This window comes from Cygnus olor, chromosome 6, assembly GCF_009769625.2.
Source record: "Cygnus olor isolate bCygOlo1 chromosome 6, bCygOlo1.pri.v2, whole genome shotgun sequence".
NCBI lineage: Eukaryota > Metazoa > Chordata > Aves > Anseriformes > Anatidae > Cygnus > Cygnus olor.
Window position 1 is genome coordinate 1,382,632 of NC_049174.1, and position 23,740 is coordinate 1,406,371.

At 39.9% G+C, this 23,740-nt stretch overlaps 1 protein-coding gene across 3 annotated transcripts; it reads right to left on the reverse strand.

Moving 5' to 3' along the window:
- Positions 1-1,082: 1,082 nt before the first annotated feature.
- Positions 1,083-23,614, reverse strand: LOC121072702 (MOB-like protein phocein). 3 transcript variants are annotated; one of them, XM_040562661.1, is made up of 9 exons: positions 23,484-23,614; positions 21,511-21,675; positions 13,347-13,409; positions 12,727-12,827; positions 11,107-11,149; positions 10,631-10,717; positions 9,617-9,696; positions 8,657-8,768; positions 6,011-7,630 (listed from the first exon to the last, which is right to left on the reverse strand). In XM_040562661.1, the coding sequence occupies exons 1-9, from the start codon at positions 23,484-23,486 to the stop codon at positions 7,499-7,501; spliced, it is 786 nt and encodes a 261-aa protein (XP_040418595.1). In that variant the 5' UTR covers positions 23,487-23,614; the 3' UTR covers positions 6,011-7,498. The 3 variants fall into 3 exon arrangements, with proteins under 3 accessions (XP_040418594.1, XP_040418595.1, XP_040418593.1); XM_040562660.1 differs by lacking the exons at positions 6,011-7,630; positions 21,511-21,675; positions 23,484-23,614 and adding exons at positions 1,083-1,391; positions 15,029-15,179; XM_040562659.1 differs by lacking the exons at positions 21,511-21,675; positions 23,484-23,614 and adding an exon at positions 15,029-15,270.
- Positions 23,615-23,740: the final 126 nt, after the last annotated feature.

Sequence of the window (23,740 nt, forward strand, 5' to 3'; positions counted from 1 at the left end):
TTTTGACAAACAAGGAAGCAAATGCTGCAAAACAAGACAGTTTGTGTTCTGTAAGAAAGGAATGTGGATGTTTGGTGTTTTCCCACAAGCTGAAGGAGTGATTTGTTGTTTGCTGTTTTTTGTGTTTTTGTTTTTTTTTCCACAAGGGTATTGTAAATATGGGGAGGGGGGGATGAAATATCTCCATATTGTTAAGTTTTAATGTGATTTTCACTTACTTGCCTTGTCTAAGCTCAAAAGCCTAGAGAAATGCAAGTCATATGCTGGACAGTTAATAATTTAAGCTGCATTCAGACCTCGTATGTACAGAAAAACCTCTGGAGGCAGACATTTGCTCCTGTAATGCTATCTCACCTCTGCGGCATTTACTAGGGTTCCATGTACACGTAAGCCAAAAGCTATCCCAGAATTTAGCTTTGTGTGTATATATATATATATAAAAAAAAACTTACTTATGTGAGGAAATGAAGAGCTTCTCACCTTCCAAAAGGTAACTTGCATTCTATAAAAAAGTAGTTTGAGAAACTTTAAGAAGCACCGACAGCCAGGCGCACAATGATACTAAGAGTATACAGGGGGAAGAAGTAGACAAATGTAATATTAGATGAGAGACTTCTTACAAATATGCCGATGTATATGCAAAATATAAAAATGTCTGCTAATTGTATATCACACTAGATAAATGATATCCAATTGCATCAAATACCAGAAAACACTATTCAGAGGAAAGACTGAAGCTCCTTGGCTTCTGTCCTCACTGTGGGGAGGAGTTAAGACAGGCTTCTGGGAGAAGAGGCATGTACAGGAATTATTTTTATGGTGCTGTGTTGAAATTACGATCTGGCAATTAAATAGTATCAGCTTCCATCTAAGCTGATCTACCCGCAATAGCTGGGAAACAAAGCCACAGGAAAAGAAATTCTAACTTTTTTTTTCTTTTTTCAGATCATTGTTGGTATTACACATAAAATACTGTAACTTAGTTACTGTCTGTAAGAAGCTTTTACTAAGGGAAATTTCAATTGTAATTAAAAATATAAAAGAGAAGCTGAAGAAAATGCATGTCCAGAAGATACAGGTGATTGTAAATAAAATGTATTTTTGAAGAAGTTTTAGAAGCAAAAACTTTAAATGCTTGTCACTCTCAAGTTAAGAAAATAACTTGATCCAGATGAAAAATCAGGACAGAACTGAGCAAATGTATTCCCAGCATTTCTTTCAAGGTTTGCAGTACAGCATGCAGTCAGACAGGTATCGAAATCACCTGCCTCTGGTGGCAGTGTTCCACCAGCTGCCGTAGAAGTCCTCTTTGCCCACAGTGGGATGATGGCACCAGCACAGTGGGCAACAGGAATGCAGTGACAGCAACACCATCAACTGACTCGGAGCACCTGCAGGATGAACAGAACGCGGCAATTCAGCCTGCGATCTCCGGGGCGGGAGCCACGCAGACAAACTCTGGCAGGAGCTGCTTATTACAATGAGCAAGAAATAGTTCGTGAAAGAAAAAAAGTTGCACTTTGCTGTGATAAGCAGAAGTACGCAGGAAGCGTTAGTAGTATTTCAGTTTATTTTTACAGGGCCTTAGTCCACTTGTATGAGGTTTGATTGTTGTACTATGGGCTTGAAAGGATGAATGGCTTTGGATCTGCTTCCCAGTTTTCATGGTAAAAACCTGTTGCAGGTTTGTTGTTAATTTTTCCCTCTGGAAGAGCAATTCCTAACAACTGTTTGTAGCAGGACTTTATCCCTCTCCTGCTCAGCTTCACCAAAACCCTGGTTCTGGAGGACAACCTTTAAATTTATCTAATTTTTCTATTGTACATTGTTGGAAAGTGCAGCTTCTCCTCACTTGCATTTCTTAAGAAAAATACCGGCAGTCTGGCAAAGTATTCCCTGCTAAAGGGGAGGGTGCTAGCTGGGTGCTCCTCCAGAGCCTGACCCAACCCCTGTCTTCTCATGCAGCCCGCTGGAGTAGCGGTCATTCAATAGCAGGCATCTCCCCATGGTACTACAGATGGGAAGAACTGATGAGAAGACACGTGTCTCTAGCAGAAAGATAAGTAATTTCAGCATATTAAAAATGGGACAACAGCTGGTCTTGTAAACTTGGAATATAATGCTGTACCTCTAAAAATATTTGTCAAAAGTAAACAAACAACAAAAAAAAAACACCATGCTCTCACGTGTGCAATTAACTATTGGTGGTTCTACATACAAGTCAAATTTGTAAAAAGCAGCAAAAATTGGTCAAAAAACTAGGAACTCTTGAATATTCCAAGTTAAAGCTTTTAATGTGTATCAGAGAAGTTACCTTTTATAAGTAGTATCACTGTTTAAGATAGCTAACAGCAGTAAATTGTAAACAAAATTGAACTGCAAATATTTATATAACATGTTATAATGTATAAAGTACTAAACTAGATGCAGTTTACTCTTTCTAGAATGCATTTATTGGATAAAAAGGAATCAATTAACTTTTGAGATCTTTTCCTCATACCAGGTAGCAAAAATGCAGAAAACTCAAACCTAGCATCCAGATGCTTTTTTAAAAGAGCTTTTCCCATATGATTAATGGAGTATAAACAAAGAAGATTCCATTTTTGCAACAACGGTAGTCTGAATGTCCACAGGTACATTTTAGAATATTCCCACTTGAAGCTTTAAGAAGCCTTTTCTTAAATTGTAGGCCACGGAAAAGGAATGTGGCTTTATTTCAGAGTTTTAACTGTACTTTAGTCCTTGCTCTTGAATCTCAGTAGGTTTTGATTGTGTTGCAAGCTTCTGTAAATTTATTTCTAGTCTTTTTAATTCAGTGTAAATATGCTAAATTGCTTCCTTTAAATCCCTTTAGAAATGCCTATTTAGTTAAGGACAGCTGGTTTATTTTTTTAATGCTATTTGTTTTGTATACAGTACGTAAAGTTGTCCCTGCTGTACAAACACTAATCTAGAGTGTTTTCCTAGTTCTCTGTTGTCTTTCACCTCACAGGGCTACATTTAGGCTCTGTACTGCACACAAATAAAATATAATTCTTCACCTTGAAAAAAAAAAATGACAACCTGGCAGGAGACAAGATAGAAATGTGTAAAGGGAGTGGTGTGGAGAGGGTAGCAAAGGAATAAATTCTTCAGCATTCTAATTCAAGGGAATCATGGAAATGGTAAGTAGCAGGTTTGAACTAAATCAAGGTACTTATTTGGCTGGCTGTTAACTGCTTGCCGCAGGATGTTGTATGTAAAACTACATGGATTTAAAAGGTGACTGAAAAAATCCTGAAAGGAAAAAAAAGCTCTCTGAAAGTCACTGAACCAGACAGAAGCTGTTGGAGACTATAAACATTGGTTTGACTGACTGGCGTGCTCATCCTGTTCCTTTTATTTCTTGTAAGGACCAGTTCTTCATCCTTGGGTTAGCTGGATTGAGCAGGACCATTGTGGGAGTGTAGCTGAGAATGGTTTCCTGCTGCAAACTTCTTTTAAAAAATATGGGAGTAAATTGTTTGCTCAGTCCATGTGAAGACTGTACACAAACCATTTTGACTTCATGCACTAGTTGAAGAGCACAGATTAAACAACCTGTCTTCCTAGGTGAAAATGCTTTTAAAAGAAATGATGGAAAAAATCTTCTCTTTCTTTGCCATGAAAAATTCTGAAAACCAACTCATCTTATTTGGTACATTTTGCGTTGAGGGGATTCTAATTAAACCTATGTGTTTCAGTATGTTCTTAAACTAGAGCATTAAGTTATGACTCTACTAATTGTAAATTACTAGCAGCTCCTGTTAGCAAGCTTTTTTATATGCTCTTATTACACACACACTCCTCATTTTACTCAAATGTATACTTCATTATATGAAGTATACTCAAATGTATACTTCATACTTCATTATCTCAAGCCTTTTTATTGAAAGAATTGTGGATCAAACTTAAAGCCTGGATGCGTTCTCTGACCAAAGAGAAAAAAAAAAAAAAGTACACTAATATCATTGGCTTCATCTGCGAGTCTGAACTTCAATAGATGAGTCCCTCACCTATATGTGACAACAAAACCACTCTATGACTATTAAGAAACAAAGATGGAAAGACATGCTGTTCCCAAACCTCTCCAAAAGACTGTTAATACTTCATCTTAAAGTGTTTAGGACAGGAAATACTTTTAACAGTGTTTGCAAGCAGGAAGAAATAATCCACTATAAAAAAAATCTTTGCCCTGTTCACAGTTGTCACAACACTTCATTGACATACCCAATCAGCTGTAATAAACTGCTGCTTAACCTCAGGCTTTGATCTATAAAGCACTATTTACTTTTTGTAAAGCTAAGGTCTATATTTCTGATAGTAAAACTTCTCATCATTAAAAAACACGTCAAATCGGCTATCAATGTCCTTATTATGTTTGTCTCACGCTGGCATTAAATTCTTTAGATCAATGTATACCTTCCTTCAATTATATTTTTGCAAGTCTTGTCTGTACATACATACAGCACACAAGGCAAAGATTGTTAGACTTTTAATCATCTATTAAAAGCTGATTAGTTTACTTTTATGTTGTATATTAATATTCTGTAAGTAATAAAAAAACAGGTCACTGTTCTGACAATTGGCTATGGTTTAATTTATAGAATACAAGTGTTAGGATTGAGAATTTTCAAAGCCCATTTCCTGTGTCAAAATTTAGATGAATGGTATGAATTTAAGTGATGAATATTCTTTTGGGTAAACGTAACTTGAGACAAAGTGGTTTAGAGAAACTGGGCTGATGACATGTTTGATGTTTTAAGCAGAAGCTTTGACAACATTAAGAGAATAAAAATCTCAGCAGCAAAATCACTAGGGCTGACTTGTAGCAAGATACGCTAAAGCAAGCATCAGGGAAAAATAATTAATAAGCAAGTTATTTGAAAATTAGCCTTTGCGTGTGACATGCCATTCTATCTGTGACACCACTGCCCATAACATGCTTGGAGTATTTGAAAGGCCCTCTTGTAGATCTCACTAACTTGTTAATTGTAGAACCAGCATTTTCTGAGTTGAAACGTATGAATTTGAGGTCTGACCTTAAGGTGCTAATGAATATTGTATTTCTCTGCTTTTGAAAGAAGAAGTAGAACCTCAGCACACCTTGTAGCAGAGATGAGAGCACCGCATTTTGTCTTGGAAGCACTCAGTTGCCTGTGTTTTTGGACAACTTGAAAAATGAGAATAACTTACCAAAATATAGCGGTATGGATAAAGAAACAGTTTAATTTTAAATTTTTTTCCTTTTTTTACAATATATTTAAAGACAGTCTCACCTTCCCTATTACGTAGATTGTAAATTAAATCTGTTTATGTATTTACTAGACAAATCAATGGTTCGCTTAGGCAAAAGGAAGTTTTATGGTACCATTCAGGCACATGTGTGTACACCGTACTCATGTAAACAACAGCAAGGGAAAATACAAGCAGTGTTTCACTTAGGCCTTATATAAAATCAATAGTAAAGCAAGTCAATTTTACAGTGCAAATCTGAATGAGAATAAACAGGATTAAAAACTTTCAGAGTTTTGTTTTGAAGTGAAACTCTTAAAGCATAAGAAGAAAAGAGGTTTAAAATTTTAATGCAGTCCTGAGCACCACATTTTCTTCATTTTGTAGAGGTGGTATAATTAGCAACACCAGTTACATGTTTTTGCCTGTCTCAGTCACTATGACCCAGTAATAAGCATGGCAGCGTGACTGTACTAAAGAACACACCATGAATTGGTCCTACAGCAGACTATAACAGAACTAAATGAATTGACTACTTCCAAAATAGTCTTTTCTCTTACCTGCAGTACAAGCTTCAAGATATCTAACAAAATCAAGTAATCTGGTCCATACAAGGCAAGTTATAGCTAACTGTATAGACAATAACTACAGCTACGCTCACTCAGACATCTCATGCAATTACCCTGCTGACAGTTAAATACAATGATAAACACGAGACAAAAGAGCTGCTGAAGAACACAGCTGCTGAAGTACTTCAGAAGTTTAGTCTCTTTATTTTCTCATTGTTTAAATTCCTTTACATCCAGGTGGTACAGTTGCTTGAGGTGTGCTTGATTTGTGTAAAGAAAAATAGAATTTAAGGCATGTTTAGTATATTATGAAAAAAGACTTCTTAAAATAGGTGAACTCCCTTCTGTCCAGGTAAGCATAACTTAACAAAGGGTAGTTTACAGAAACAAGCTTGCTTAGGCCCGTTCTGACCTGCTTAAAGAAATAGAAGAGGCCCCCGGCAACTTCCAAGAGAAACAACCAGCTACCTTTTTAAACAGATAAGCAAAATTCATTTAACATAAGAACTCTGCTAGTGCTTTTAGACCCTGCATTCATGCACACTTAGCAGTATGTCTCTGCTATATTAACACTAAAACATTTAATTCTATCATTCTAGACAACAATTAAGCAGCACTCATGGAAATTGTCAGTTATTGCAAATCTGCAAAGAAAACTTGAAATAAACATCTAAAAGGGAGCAGAAGTAGTATGAATCCAAATCTTTCTGTCAAAGAATATAATGCAGGTGAATTAAGACAAACAAATTAACTTATGTTGAAAATATGATTAACTCCTGCAAGGAGTCAGGTTCAATTTTTCAAGTACTTAATGTTTTACTAAAAATATAAGCAAATACTATGCTAGCGGGTTACGTAGTGTAATGTGAATATTTATGTGAGGTATAATTTGTAAGCCATTGCCATAAATATGTACAGGTATAAGCCATTGAGTTTTCTGCCACAGTTAGTCTGTAGAGAAGTTGTAGACTGGAGAACAGCAGAGGTCTGTTGTACCAGGATAGAAACCACCCTCTGCTGTACACAAGCCTCCACTGGTAACAAAACAAAAAGTCCAGAAAGTATGTTAGATATATATCAAGAATATATACGGTTCAACAGCATAGTAAAATTATCCTTTAGGTATTACTAATACTAATAGATGCTATTATTGTTTGGATATACACATACAGGAATATGTACATCCAAAAGTAAATCTTCAAAGCTATCTTAAAAAAATAAAAGCTAAATTAGGGATAAGCTACACTGCAAAGAGCTTCCTGCAGAATTATATATTTAAGGTGATCATCTTTGAACTAGCATAGCTACTGCATTAAAAAATGGCTTGTTGTGTAATGTTAATCTTGCTTTTTTCCCCACCCAATCTGACATATCTTCAGGATTGTGATTCAATGATTGTTTAGCAGCAATTTTAAAGAACTGTAAATTCTTTTATTAACAGGCATTATAAACAGATACTACTACTTTTATTTAAAAACCATGAGTGCCACACTGATGAATATACAGCTCATGAATAACTTAAAGTATTTCCCATATTAAAAGGCAATGCACACAGCATACAAAAAGTATACTAAAAAGCTGTGAGGATACGTGATTGAAGTGTCTAAAATGATATATACAGTACATAATTAATGTTTTGTTTGTATTCGGTATAGGCTTCTGTACTACCATCCCCATCATGCCTCACTCTCCCCTGCCACTGAGTTTTGCACTTCTTCTTCCAAAATCGGTACAATCAGGTTATCCTTGGACATCAGATTATACTTCATCACAAACTTAGTGAACCGATGACACAAGAAAGTTTCATTCTGGAGATGAAAAAAGGGGAGAAAACAATATATACAGAAGGAATATTTTAAACAGTTGAGGAAGACATACTAAGATAAACTGCATATATGTAATTGCCTCACTGGATTTACAAGTCTTAGAAACAGTAGTAATGCTTAAATGATAATTTTGTTACTTCTTTTAAAACTTTTCCTTTACTACTTTATTAATATACAATGAATCGAACCCAAAGCTTAAGTCACAGCTCAATTTAATAGTACTTACACAAGAATATATTAAAATATCAATGTTTGTCCTGATCTACTCCAGAAGAGAACTTGAAGGTATTGTGAAACACCTTCTGCATATACTATTCCCAAGAGAACAGGGCACAAACCGTTCCACAGCTGTTACAGCAACCTGAAGTGGCATTTGACAAGTGTTTCCTTTTACATCCAGTTATATCCCTAATCTCCTTTCTAGTTATCAATTTCTGCTTTTCAGTAAAAACAACTAACCTTGGAAGTTACTGGAGGTGCACAAAGTACCACCAGTTTATTTGCTTCTTTGCAGTTTTATAATTACAATCCTTAAACTGGCATGTAACACATACCATCAGGACACACATATATGTAAGCAGTAATACCTATACAAAGTGCTTGAATACATTCAGGAACTTTTTTTTTTTTGAAATGTGTTGCCTGTATAAAAACTCCTAAATTCTATCCCTTCCAAGTAAGAGAAAGGATAATCAACTAAAAATATAAGCAAATACTATGCTAGCGGGTTATGTAGTGTAATGTGAATATTCACTATATGAATGTGAAATTCACTATATAAATGAATTTTCATTTATATATATGCATATGCAAATATGCCTTTAAAGTTAAAACTAAGTTACAGCATGGAATTTCAGTTCTTAAAAGTACCATCTACTACAATCAATACTTTACTTGGGTGCAGATTTTCAGGTAGCAATAAACGAAGTGTATAATACAATTATATCACAGCTGTAACTTCAGTAAATGCCTTCACTCAAGAAGCAATTGAACTATTAAACTACTTACTTCATATTCATCAAATATCTGCCGATGATGAAAATAAGCATGTGAAAATATTCTGTAAATCCTTCGGCACACCGATCCTAATTTGGCTACAGAAGATTCCTTTATGCTAACCCTGTAAGCACCAGGAGAGAGGTTACCAGGAGGGATCTATTAAAATGACTAACAAAATAATCATTGACAGGAATTCTGATTGTTAAACTGTACTGTCAAATTACATACGACATTAAGACTGAAGTTTTGCAGGCATCTGTCTGCAATTGCTTGTTTTTGCAAGAATAACAAAAACATTGCTGCATTCTGTACATTTAAAAATTGCCCTAACTACAATAATAAAAAAAAAGCTTTTCCTGTAATATACAAATATCATCAGTTATTCTGGTGAGGGCTGGATTTCTGGTTTCTAGCATTGATGAGCAAAGGGAAAGACTTCCAGTTGCACCTCCTTGCCAATACAGGATTCCCAGAGAAGCACCATTTTGACTTCCTTTTTTAGGTTTCTATCATCCCACACGTGGGCTGTGTCTTGAATACACTCGGTCTATCTTCTGTGCTTACTAATGTCCTGCATTAGACTGATGCTGGTTTCTGGAGATTTTCAGTGGAGCAGGGTTCAAGTCCTTTGAGTCACTGCATCCCTCCAAAGGCCATCCTGTTACTTATATTAGCACTACTCTAGTGGAAGCCCCACAGTAATACCAACAAATAGGAAAACAAACATTTCCCAACTAAAAAGCACCCGTCAGCTCCAGTAAATGGTAGACTATTTCAACAGGCAGAAATTCTTCCTTGGCTTACCAGTGACAGTAGCTGCACCAGCACCACTGACACATTCTATAGGATTTCTTATAGTTTCAGTAGTAGTCCATTAAGAACATGTAACACATTTCTATGTGGTTGCTAAGCAAGACTTTAGGTGCCATCTGCTCCCCCCACCTCTTCTTCCAAAAGAAAGCATTTTACCTGCTGGGGAAATATTTATTGCTATTCAGAAGACATGCAGCTCCATCAAGCGTGTGTCTGGTGTAATCTATAGCAGGACACTACAAAACAGAGTGAACAAGCACATGCATGAGTGTTTGCATGATATTATCATGTAACATGTTTAAAGAAAAACATTTTAATTCTGTTTCCTGATCACTAGCCATTTTTATTCACAGAAGTTTCATGTAGCTTCTCTGCAAGGTCCAACTACATTTCCTCCTTAAGTGAGATATTTCTTCTCTGTTTTATAACTCTGTTTTATAACCCATGTCAATTATTTCAAGAGAAAAGTTACTATGGAAATTTGATCATGTACACGAGTAGTGAATTTTATGCATCTCCTTAAGTAATACCGTATAATAAGAATACATATTGGAAGTACGCTAGCATTATGTCACAGTTCACTTGCTTTCCACATTGTCAAGTTGCCAGACTGTTTCTTTTACAGCCTAAATCAATACCCTAAAAAAAATAATTAAAAAAAAAATACCTGCCCCTACATAAACTTTGTCAAAAGAAAGTCAAGATGAACTAGGACAGGCAGAAGGAGAGTGGGAACGTCTGCCAGTTTTGTTGTCCCCTAGTTGCAGGAAAATGACTTCTCGATTGTACATTTTTGTCAGCAGTCTCTCAGGATTGCATCACCCACTATCTGACCACTGGGCGATCATCAGTGTGGAAAACTGCAGATGAAGGACGTGTTCAGAGATAAACCAGAATTACCTCCTCTTCTCACTGACTGTGAACCAGACCTGGATGGAACGCAGTCTCTCTGGTGCTGCTGTAAAAAGCAGCTCCTTCCTACCTCATGCCATACTTCTGTAAATGCACTAACAAATAGGAAAGAAGGAAACCTCAAGTGATCATTCGTAACCCAGACATAAGCTCTCAGTTTGAGTAACAGGACAACTCTAATGGTCTCCCCCAAGAACACAGGAGCTGCGAAAGAAAATCTTATGCCAGTTGGGACAGTTTTACAAAATACATCCATACCTCTTTGGGAGTTTTATGAGCTGCACAAAGAAAAATCCATTGTTCTGTTGCTGTCATCTGAGTACATGTGTCTGGATGACATTCACTCTGTTAAAACAATTGTTCAGTTATGAAATCACCCAACAGCAACAATCTGATGGTCTTTTGAAATCACTTTCTTGCCCTGTCTACCACCGAAGAGTTATTTGCCAGAAGCCTTTAAAATACTAAAAAACTCTTACCTGAATAAAATAATATTAATAAATAATATTAATAAATAATATTAATAAATAATATTAATAAATAATATTAATAAAATATTAAAATACTAAAAAACTCTTACCTGAAACCACTGCTTAAGTGTAGGTTTTTAATTTAAAAAAGTAAACAATTAATTAATTAATTAATTTAAAAAAGTAAACTCTACAAACTCTGCAGCTTATGTACAAAAGAGTCTCTTCCCTGACACAATATAAAAATATCAAGAAAAGAATTACCTGAAGCTTGACAGCTAGTCCATTGAGTTCAAGGCAGAATTGTCTAAAAAAAAGAATTTGAACACAGCAGCATCAAAATCAAGCAATTTGGTTTCACGCTGGAAACACTGGATACAAGACAAAATGAAACATTCTGGTCTTCTTCACAGATCTCTAAAGATATTTTGTAATTATTGCTTTTAAACTGAAAAAAAATATAATATGAAAAGAATCATACCTAAAGAATATCATCACATAATTTCAGCTGATAAGACACCTGAAAAGGCATATGTGCCTTTTAATTAACACACTATAAAAGGACTACTCATTGAGAGATATAGAATGCATATCTTTTTACTTAGCAAAACAATTATATTTTAATTCTTATCTGATAGTAAAGGCTAAGCTTAACAAACAATTTAGTGGAGGTGTTTAAGCTTTGTTAGGTAAGAAATGCTATTTCACAAATACATATCAAAAAAAATTATTAAACAACACTTCAAGAAAATCAGTTTCTTAAGAGTGTGAATTTTAAATTCATATAGATTAATCACTCCATCCTTCTAAGATATACTTCCTCCAAATCAAAGTACCTAAAGTCCCACTACAGAACAGGACTTCCAGATGTACTGCTTCCACTAGAATGTACCTGGAAGTACATTTTTTAACTTAGGGAATTCACCACCACCACCAAACTACAAGAGATAACTGAATAAACTTTCCAGAAGTGCTAAGAATTTAGTGAGAAATCACTTCTATGAATCTGCTATGATTTTCAGTGTACATGAGACGACAAAGGAAATTCTTAAAATGTGTCTTTTACCATTGTACATATACACTTTTTTCCTCTTTTGAGGATTCACCATGTCTATTGGAAATATTCCAGACCAGAGAAGACAAAAAAAAAAAAAAAGAAAATGAGAGGCAAAAGATCATGATCTACACATCTAGGATGAGAACTATTTCTGAAAATACATTTGATAAAGTTAGAAGATAAGCTTAATAAGAAAAAAAAATTCAAGACACACGAATGATAAGTAATGCCAGGAAAAAAGGATTAATACATATGTATTAACAGGATGTAAAGCTACACTGTACTTGAAGAATACTTTCAGGCATAAAGCACCTATGCTTAACAAAATCTATTTTACTGCACAAAACAAAGAGAGGACAGTATGTTTCAAGTTCCCTTACAACAAGAACTGCAAGACACAGCTATCCTTGCTTTCCCATCTAAAACCTATTTTCCTGCAAGTTCCATTGAAAAACACTGGGAGCATCTCGAGGGAGGGAACCGATATTTTCAATCAGTGGAGATGAAGAATTGATGATTCTAGGAGAAAGTCCTGTGGAAATTCATGACTCTATTTTCATATTCAAAGTATGCCAGAATACTTTTTGAAGTGAAGTACAATCATTTTATTAAAAAACACTGCATCAGAGAGCATTATACATCTTTAGAAAGAACAAGGAATTCAGAAAACCATCCAACACAAAATTATCAAAATATTTTGTAGGAGAAATATCACATTTCATTTAAGGTACTTTTAACTTGTCATATTCAAAAAAAAAAAATCAGTACCACTATCGATATACAAAACTTGGTATCAGAACACTATGTTGATGAAGATGGATTCTTACCTTAAATGTTCGTACTTCCACACACCTTCGTCCTGGCCTTCAGGAGGTTCAAGGATCTTATCAATGTTGGAACAGTCTGCCCTTATGTTTTGCTGAATATACTAGGGGAGGGGGGGAGAATAAGATCTTCTTGTATTTATAGTATGTATTTAGGACATTACTGCATCTTTAAGAGACTTACTCTCCCAGAGATTAAAAAGTCATTTTTCTTTTATTTAAGAAGTGATTGATAGTCTAAAAAGTTAACAAGTTGATGGATGGAGTAAGGCAACTGGTATAAAAAAAATACCAGATCTGAAAAATTTCTTCTTCTGAATTAAAAAAGGTAAAAGAACGGGTAAATTGCATAGCTTTTTTAGAAAATCCTTCTCGAACAAAAGAACCCCTTGGGAAATCCCACCATTTCCTTATATCTGATCTGTTTAAATCATACATGAGAATTCTAGCTATTTCTTCATATCCAATTAATAATTACATTTTTTTTTTAATTTATGTAAGTTGCTTATGAATCTCACTCTTGTGCAGCAACACTAAGCAGACAAATAGCATGCCACATTCCCTGTTGTTTTTAACCAATAAAATACAAAACCTGGGAAACTGAACTTAAAAAACAAGAGTACCTGCTGAACAGCTAATGTACTATCCATTTCTTCAAAGGATTCATCAGGCCAATTGTAGAAATCCTGTTAAAAAAAAGTTTAAACCAAGTTAACAAAAATACAGGGAGAGAAATAAAAGCACAGAACTTACAATACGCTTAAATATGCAGGAAAATAGATGTAGAATTAGTTTATACAATTCCAGGAAGCGGCATCTTAACAGAAGCAGCACACAAACTTGGCAAGGACAGCGTGAAATGGCACTTACGCTCCTCAAGTCGCAATATGAGAACATCTTGAAATCAAATTTCTACTTGATTTGGCATACCATAAACATCCTCTCTTCCACGCATCTTTTTCTAACAGCTATGTAGCCTGTGTTTCTTAGATGAAGTATTTGCATATGGTGCTGACCTCACACGTTAGATCATGTAAGAATGGGGAAGATAAGAGGTCTTTAGAGAACCATTATACAATCAGTATTGAATTAAAATCCCGGTGATAATATTCTCGTAATAATACACCATTGGAAACACCTTCTCTAACCTGAGATAATACAACACAGCGTTGACCCAGCTCAGCACTACATTCTTCTGGCATGGTCAGAGTGCTGTGTAACTGGACAGTTATGGGCTTTGCTAACCCACAGCATCTACTACTGATAAATAGAAAAGCCACCTCAGGTTTTGCACCAGATCCAGCACCTCACATCTGGTGGAAATATGATAATCCCAGATATATAAAAAATGCAAAGTTAGAAAATGTGTATCTAAAATTTAGTGCTACTCCCTCTTTTTACCCAGAAACGTTACATGTCAGTCTCCCACAGCCCTCCTCACAGGCTGAATGAAGATGCTCCAAGTGTAAAGCCTAGTGAGCTGTTCTTGAGAGAGCACAGCCATCTCTAGAAAAGCAGTGAATAGCCAGTGCTTAGGTGTTAAGTATTTCTATTGACATACAGAACAGCTACTCTGCGATATAATACACAATTACAAGTTAAATACAGCCACAGAACAACGTGATTTCATCAATTTCTTTCTCTTTTCAACAGATTTTTTCAACTGACATGGACTTCTGACATGGGCTTCTAACATCTAACTTCGCCAAATCCAGCTCTGTGTTCTGAGCGTTTCAGGACGCCCAAGATCTCTGACAGAGGACATGCTTTCCCTGCTCTTCGCGGCTTCTACCTGTACAGACGAGCTGGCCTAGGGCTGTGTAACAATTCCACCTCTGTGCGTTACCACGAGGCGGGGAAAGGAGACGCGTTTTGCTACGACGCTGTCACGCAGCGCTCTGCTTCTGACACGGGGCCTCTCCGGTCAAAACCCGAACGAAACGAGACTTCCATCGCGGGAGGCTTACCTCAGCCCGAGGCACGCACCTCGCACCTCCCAGACCGCCTTTCGGGGAGACGGGGCCGGGCCGAGGGGCCGGGGCCGCCTGGGAGCAGAGCCGGCTCTGCCCGGGCCGCCCGGTGCCACCGCAGCCGCCCAGTCCCGGCTCCCGCGCCGCAAGGCCAAGGGGAGCGGCGGCGGCCTCCTGCCGCGGACCGGGGCACGGCGCCGCCCGGCCTGGGCCCAGCCACGGGGAGCGGGGCGGCCCCACAGCGCCAGGCCCCACCGGCCGCCCGGGCCCCGGGCCCCGTGCCTCGGCGGCGGCGGCGCTGCCCGCCCCGCCCGCCCCAGCCCCCCGCGGCTCACCTGGGCCTTGGTGCCCGGCCTGTTCCGCCTCAGCACGGCCGTGCCCTCCGCCATGACCATAGTGACAGCACCGCCAGGACCCGGATGCGGCAGCGCCGGGCGGGGCGGCACGGGGCGGAGCGGGGCGGCAACGGCGCAGGGGAAGGGAGGGCCCGCGGGCCTCGCGAGAGGCGGAGGAGGGACGGGGACGGGGACGGGGACGGGCCTCGGGCGGGCTCCCACCGGCCCCCGGCCAGCGCCGCGAGATGGCGGCTCGGCGCCTCGGCGCACCCTCAGCGCCGCCGGGCCTCCCCCGCTGCCCAGTCCGTCACCCGCGGTACGTAGGGTGCCGAGTCTGAACACGGAGCCCGGTGCTGACGGTACGCAGCTGGCTGTGACAAAAGGAATGAACCAAATGACAGCAACACAGCCCACCCGCAACGTCCCGGGGCAGCGTGCCACAAACGCGGCGGGTGCGGAGCCGCTCAGGCCCTGCAGAAGGCAGCAAGGGCGGGTCTGTGCGCTGGGTGTGCGGGGCTGCCCTGCTGGTGGAGAGCGTGGCCTGGGCTTCCAGGCTTCCTTAGTCAGACCTTAACGTGTGTTTGGGAAGAAAAAGGCATTAAAGTGGCACTGCTAGCTTGTAGCAGGCTGAGGAATAGGCTCCTGTTACAAACACTTGGGGGGACTACATAAGAGTCTCCTCTTATTTCTGGAGACTAAGAGGGAAAAAAAAAAAAGCTGAAAGATGCCCTGTGTCTGGAGAATAAGCGGTAGGAAGGAACAGGGAATAGGTAAGGAAGGGTGAATCATTTGTGCGCAGCGAGCTGGGCAGTGCAGAAGCAATGAGAAACAGAGAATTGTCAATTCCTACCTAAGAGTTTGTAATGACCAGAGTGGCAGCTCCACCCATGTTACATCCTCATGCAGGTGGCACCCTTGACTGTAGGCCGTTGAGGGCAGATTGCGTTTGTTACTCTTTTACTTGGAGAACTATAGGTCAGCATTCCTGCCCCCGGGATGTTGGATGTGCCAGTCACATGGTGAAACTCAGCACTTTCAAGTTTAATAAACCACAAAAAGGTTAATAACGTTAGGAGAAATTGGTGCATCAGAATGAAGGATGTAAATGTCATATTACCACATTAGATCTGCTGTAATCCAACATTAACTTTTTATGAGATTGATTTATAATTAGCCAGTCCCTAAATAAAAGCAATGCTAGCTGTTTCAGTCCCTCATAATACAGCGTTGTTGGTTTTTAATCAGTTCCAAGGTTAAACTGGTATCTAAAGCACAGAGGAGTGGGAAGTTTTGACATTTTCATTTGTCCCTGACTTTTTATTTCATGGACATCTTGCTTCTGAAATGCAAACAAATCTGGCTGAGAATGTTGGTACATTAGCTCAGTCTGAAACTGGCTCAGTTTTACAGAAAAAAGAAGGAAATCTGCAGTGCTTCTTGGGCAGTTAGTATCTGTAGGTCTTTTTTGTTGCCCCTTAGTAATTACCCTGTTATTACTGGAAGCTGCTTCTTATGTATTGATTTCAAGTGGTTTTTAAATAAAATCTGATAATCATCGGTAATTTCATTTTTTTTTCCTAGGTTTTTACCAGGTCCACATTGTCTTATGCCCTTCATGAGTGAAAAGTGGAATATTTGGCCAAGATCATCTCATTCCTGTGCTGTTAGGGACCTGACCTTCCTTTCTAGGACTTCTACCAGCATGTGTAAGTTTTCTTACTTCCTTTTCTTACTGTGGCAGGGTAACATAACCAGGACAGTAAAGGCTTTCTGAAAATTGTATAGCTGCTGCTAGTGGAACCTGTTCCAGAAAGGGAACTATGAGAAGTAGGTGGAGCCCGCCTTTGTTCTTTATGTTTCAGACAGCTGGGAAGAACTGGATCCCCACCAAAAAGCAAATACGGCAGCATGTAACATTTTTGCCACAAATTAGAGCTTGGAAATAATCTAGAAAACAGTGGAATAAAGAAGTCTAAATTCTCACAGGGAAAATACAGTAGAAAAAGAGCATTTATGATTCATACTGTCCTCTCCTCTAAAGCCCAGGGATATAGGGATATAAAATCTGGTATGCAGCCAGGAACTTAAAAAGCAGTGATGGCAGAGGATCACCTTGGCAATGTAGTAAGTTCCCTGTCCTTGCTTGTAATGATAGCGTTACGGTGCAAGAATAAAATGACCCATCAGACACTCAGGCATGTCCTCCATTTAATTAGGCAGAGGAATGCTTTTTTTTGTTCCATCCACGTATTTCTTATTCCTATGAAATGTCTCAAGAAAATGTGACATTGTTTTTACTCAGTTATATAAAGACTAGTAGCTACACCCATGACAACAATTTTATTAAACCAGCATGACATCAAGGTACTGAAAACCTCCTGGGGCTGAAAGCAGGGGTTGGAGGTAGGGCGGGGAGCCAAGACGCAGACATGTTGTGCCCTCGGCAACACCGCAGTGCTGGTTCGGTGTAATCCTACTGGGGAGTGGGCTAACGCAGCACAGCCTTGGTTGAAGAGTAAAGCATTTTGGGGTTAAGGTAAACAGTGCAAGCAGTAAAGGGTTGCGGTGCGTGCCACTGCCTTTCCTCCAGGCTGCCTGGCCTCAGGATGCACCCCCATGGATTAAAGCAGCTCCTCATAAACAAGAACTGTAAACCTCCCAACGTTGTTTGCTGTGAGTGGGGATCTTACATAAAGTGTCTTTAAAAGACAGCATTTAAATGCTGAAGTGTTAGGCTTAAACTTTTGCCTGTTGGATATTGCTTCCTATTGCATCTTTTTCTCATCATGATGTTATCTGATTTCCATAAGCTAAGTAAGCTGTAAACATATTACACACCTTCCCCTCCTCGCTGTGCCTACACCAGAACACCTACCTTATCAGGGAAGATAAACGCATGCTTGCTGTAGTGGAAGATAATTCTTTTCAACGTGTTTGTTTCATTATGCAATAAATTGTCTGTTAAGATACCTGTAGCACGATAACCTTAAGTTTCAGCTATAACACGCATCGCTAAAACTACTACAATAATGCTGCTGCAGGGCAGATTTCAGGCAGGCCTTTTACACTACATTTGCTTAGTGCCTTCCCTGTTAGCACACAAGGGGAATGAACCACCTCAGCAGTGCAGCTCGTACACAGCACTGCAGCTTGCACAGGGCTTGCCTACAGCTCTAAAGTCAGCAGTAACCAGCCAGAAAGCAGCACACCATCCAACAGAGGGGAACAAGACAACACAGCCAAGAGCATCAAACATAGCTCTTTGGTGGGCGGTAACTGGCATCTACAGTGGCGAAATCAAGTCGTCGTCCCCCAGCAACTACCTGAAGTTCTGAGAAATATTTTTTATTACAGGCATTCCTAGTTATCTCCAGAAGAAAACAATGTGGCTCACAGTTTATCTAGCAATGTTGATTTCATAACAGCTTTAATTTAGTGTGAAAAAAATGACTTAACTACTATTAGTTTCAGTAGTTAAAAGTCCTATAGGGATTTATTTCACATAAGACTACACAAAAGCCTTTTAGGACAGCGTATGTTCTCAAATGGTGCTAGATCAACATAGACTGACTCTGAAGGCATTGTTAGGAGCAGTATAAAGTTCAGGTCTGTTCAGTCATGTGCAAATAATCCTTTCCCAAGGCAAAACAGGGTGGTTAGAAGTATGTAAATGTGATTGCTTCAGCATTACTTGAGTAGATACCTTACTATTTAAGAAGGCTGCATTAAGGATAAACAAAGTGTAACTTGTCAAATACACTGTCAGCTCTCTACTAAATTGTGGGACAGGGGGAAAGATCTGGTTTGAGATAAAGCAAATTCCTTCACGAATTGCTACATTAAGATCAACACCAGCTCCAATTCCACCAGTTAACTTACATAGGAAAGTTACTTGCTTTCTACCTGCACAGTGTTAGAATTCCTACTACAGGCATCGCCTGTAACAAGCTCTGTGCGTAGTGTTTTGAGGCAGGCTGTTTGTGGCAGGGTTGTTTGCTTTATCTTGCCATGTACCAAACACCTTGTTATCTACTGCTAGATGATGATGGAAGTGAAGAAGTTAAAAAACATCTGTTACTTAAGATCAAGCTCAACGTGTCCCAAAGCTAGTTGAAACAGTCTCCATCGCTTTATCTGCGATAACACTTCTAAATTAGTCCCACAACTTTAGGCAAGCTTATTGAAAATAATGTATTACTGCAACTGAAATGTTGTTTCAGAAAGTAGTTCAAGACATTACACAGCTGAGGCTCAGTTTCACAGAGCAGTAGCAGAAACTGAGACATAAGCAGAACAGTTTTAAGAAATTTATTGTAAAGGCCTTTACAATCTCAGTACACAGAGAAGGATATAAAAATGATGTTGTTTGGAATAATTAAGGCTGGTTGGTGGTCATCTGCATTTCACTGTTCAATGGAACTCAAGAAAGAGCAACCGACTCCTGACTGCACACATGTTTATTTGTGTTCCATCATTACAGTGAGATCACAAGTTATTTCAGAGATTCAATGCCTGCATATTATAAAATAAAGGACGTTATTTACATGATGAAAGAAAGGATTTCAGCATTTTAGTGGAATGGATGACTGATACTGCAACCAACTTCAGTCCAGGTACTTCCCAAGGATGTCACCATCTCTAAACAAGTAGTAGTCCTGCAAGTAAAAGAAACGTTACTCGTCACATGGATTGTTTGATCAGTTGTTTTGCAGATAACCATCTGTTTTGAAGTCAGGGCTACTATATATCATGAAGTACAAAATCACAGTGACCTAAGACTCGTTCTACCTGTTGACTTCATGGAAAGATTTTTGTTCACAGGACACAGTTTGGGCAGGCCATCAAGTTACTATTTTTAGTAGGAGGAAGTACAAGCACTGTCACAGGACAATTCTGTAAGCTTTCCCTGTCAAAAGCGAGGATACCCCCAGTAATTTCAAATCACTTTTGGCTTCTCACTGATACATGCTCAGCATATGAAGTCACTTCACCCACCCAACGAAGATAAAGCCAGATGTTTCTTTGGTTACTTTCTTTTAAACGGGATGAAGTACCAAGTACTACAGGTACAAGAATGTAACTTGATTCAGCCACTTTAATACCAATGGCATCTAGCGAATGCTGCTAATCCCATTAAATAACTGCAGTATTTATTACTGACAGTGTGACGTTTTGGGAACCAGCTTAATGTGCATTCACGAAGTTGGGAAACTTACCTTATCTTCTAGTACAATCTTTGTACCCCCATATTCTGGTAACAAAACCTTTTCACCAACTTTAACGCTCACTGGATGAATCTCACCATCCTGAAAGAAAAAAAAAAGGTGCTTGGTTTTCCACAAGTTAAACAGAGAGGACTAGTATCAGAGTTTTTCCATATTGCAGTGATCTATCCACAAAAAGCATTCAAGATACCACATCAACTCTACATTTTATTTGTAGAGTGAAACTAGAATACATTTTATCTGTAGAGTTTCTTTCTTTCTAAAAGGGACAGATAAAGTCCATTTCCATATCCTAAAACCATGGCTAATTTTTCCAAGTGCCAGTTACAAGGACTTTCCCATGTTTAGCATTGAAAAGTTACTCAAAGTAACACTGGCAGATCTATATCCTTTTTAGAACCATGCGATAAAGTTAAGTATCCACACATTAGTCAAATATTAGCATCATTTCACAATATGAAGTTTTGAAAAGCAGATAGAGAGACAAAAAAGCATGATATCTATAGAGGACTCAATTAAGGAAGCCAGAGTCAACATGCCCAAGTTAAATTTTAACCTGTTTTCTACCATTGGTACTAAATAAACACTGCTTTGGTGGGGAAAAAGAACTTCCAATGCTGAAGCCTGTTGCCACAGGCATTTCGAGACTGTGAAATGAAGTTAAGACCGTCTTTTTTAAGATCCCAGATGAGCAGTCAACATGGCAAGTTTATGAAAGCTAACTTACCATTTCAATTCATTCCCTATTTTTTTTCTAGTGAACACAACCTTTAGAGACCATGATTGTTTGCACAGTACAAGGCAGTGAACACCACATTCTGCAAATCCACCCTGCTCATAAGCCACATAACTCTAGGCATATAATCATTTGAACAAAAAAAAAGCCTACCACAGGCAAGGCATTGAAGGACTGAAGCAATAAAAAAAAGACATCCCCCAAAACACTCAATATTAAAAGTCACTATTGTTTAAGGATGCTTGTAAATGTCAACAAATAATAAGTTTCCAAAAGCAAATATTTTCCATTTTATAAATGATAAAAAAGAGACTGGAATTCAAGGTCAGAGCCAGCCAGAGGAACTTGGGATTTCTACATCCTCTTTGAATTTGCACTTCAAACTTCGGCCATTACCCTCATCCATTTTTGTCAGATATCTTAAAACTTGCACTGCAACCATCCCTTTCCCACTATATTTTTCCAGCTGCTGCCAACACCATTACTAATTCTACCCAAATGTAATGCTTCAGGATATTTACCTTTCCTCTGGCACCCGATCCAACTGCTACTACTGTTGCTTGTAGCACTTTCCCTTGAGCTTTTTCTGGTATCATGATTCCTCCTTTGGTTACAGTCTCAGCTGCACATCGTTCAACCAGAACACGATCAAACAGGGGAAGGAATTTCCTAAATGCTTTTCCTGCCTGTGAAAATAATTGTACGTTAGAAAATTAAAAACATTCCAGTAAAACTGCAATTAAAAGGTTTTTAAAACCATAGATTTCTCTTTTGAGAGAGATCAGAAGTTTAGAAATCTGATGAGCATTTAGTTTTAACAGTGGCAAACAGACACCATCTTTGATTGCATCAGATATCAATGAAGAAATGAGGAAAGCTGTTACAGCTGTTCCACGTTGCAAGGCCTCCACGTTGCAGCTGCCTCTCAAGCAGCCTTCAGAGGCACATATTGGGCAATGTTTGCAGTTGAGCCATACAAAGCTCCTGGTCCAGGTGAGGGAACAAACCACCATCAGGTGGAGCAGCCACCTCATGTGGCTGCAAGCACCACGTGCTTTTGATCCTATAAACAGTTAGTTACTATAGTTTATGAGCACAGTTATTGACTATAGAAAACCTATTTTTAAATTCACAAACAGATTTAATGAAGATTGAGGACTTCTTAGGACAGTTGCATTCTTGTTCGTTGTAGTGGAGTCTTCTACAGTAAAGAAGTCTGGCCAGGCTACCCGTATCAGTCTTTTTCAGGTAACTTCAAGACTAAACCTTTCACACGATGCGATACAGCTTCTAAAGTTTGAAGTCTGAAGCAAGAGTGCTGTTATTTGGATTGATTTCTATAAATAAACTGCAACTTCACAAAAACATTTAGATTTATGCCCCTAGGAACAGGGAAACAGGCACATTCGTACCTTGACTGCTTTTCCTTCATGTAGGAGGATAGTCATAATCTGCCTCTACTTAAGGGTTACTTAAGGGTTAACTAGCTTTTTTAAGCAGTTTATTGTAACTGGTTGCACAAACACAAGGACAGAATCGCAATAAGCAGGGATCAGGGAGAAGGAACTTGCTTTGATTTAGGAGGAAAGATATGGAGCCATGCCAGGTCACGTGGAGATAGTGCTCCATGAGACAGGTACCCAGGGCTCACAGGGAGCACGCTTATGGAAGCCACTAGAAGCGAGGGCCTGGTGTCCACGTGCCCCTCAGTGACATTCATCGGTATGTGCACACAAGCTTTAAAAACAGGGTTAGTAAAGTCACAGACAAGAAAAGCGTATGAAAGCTGCCTCCCCCAAGAAGAGGGCCGATATTACCAGAAGGATAAAAAAAAAAGATGGAAAGAAGTGCCAATTACGATTGGGTTTGTTCTATAAAGTTAATATTGCTGATTTTTTTTTAAAGGGATGGTCAGTGTTTAGCTGAAACAAGCAACCAGACGTAAGAACAGAGGCATTTTACGCTAAGTCTTAAGAAATGCTACCTTCCTGCTCTCAAAAGAGCCATAAGGATGAACTGTAAGTGCAAGAATAAGGACAGCCCTACCCTTACCCAGTTCTCCTTCAAAAGGAGACTTAGACAGAAGGAGCTCATACAAGGCAGCGAATGAATGACCAGACACGCGATACCAGAGGCCTCGCTTCGACCTGCGGTTGCAGCAGGAGCACGTCGCAGCCCTGCCCGGCGGCCGTACAGCTGAGGGCCTGCAACGGAACGCTGCACTAACGCTGCTAGGGAGCCCAGGGCAGCCCGTGGCGACGCCGCGGCCCTGACAGCTGCCCCCCCAAGAACTCCGTGACCTTGCGGCGCCGACGGCCCGCTGCGAGCCCCCGAGCGGAGCGGCCCCACCTGCGGCACCCGGCACACGGGGGAGAGCCGCCTAGCAGCGCCAGCCGCCTCCGGGGCACCGCGGCGGCTCCCCCACGGCCCCCCCCCGGAGACAGCCGTTCCCCCCGGGACCCCGACACGTGTGGGCCAGGCCGCCCCCTCTCACCATGCTGCTGCCGCCGCGCTGCCCGCCCCGAGCGCCCCGTGCCCGCCGCAGGAAGGGCAGCGCCTGCGCATGCGCCGCCAGCGGCCCAACCCCAGGGCGGGGCCCGGCCCCACTCCCGCCGCTGCTGTCGTTGCCCCGACCCGGACCCGCCCCGCCCCGCCCCGCTCCGCTCCGCTCCCGCCGCCGGGCCCGGGCCCCTCCAATCGCGTCCCGCTCGCTGCGGCCGCCGAAGGGGCCGTGCAGCGCCCGGCCGGTGG

Excerpts from the sequence above, each read along its gene's own strand:
- LOC121072702 (XM_040562661.1), bottom strand. Across the intron at positions 9,697-10,630 it reads CTCATAAAACTCCCAAAGAG|TGTCCTGCTATAGATTACAC; the intron begins GTATGGATGTAT and ends TCTGTTTTGTAG. Across the intron at positions 7,631-8,656 it reads AGATATTTGATGAATATGAA|AATGAAACTTTCTTGTGTCA; the intron begins GTAAGTAGTTTA and ends TTTCATCTCCAG.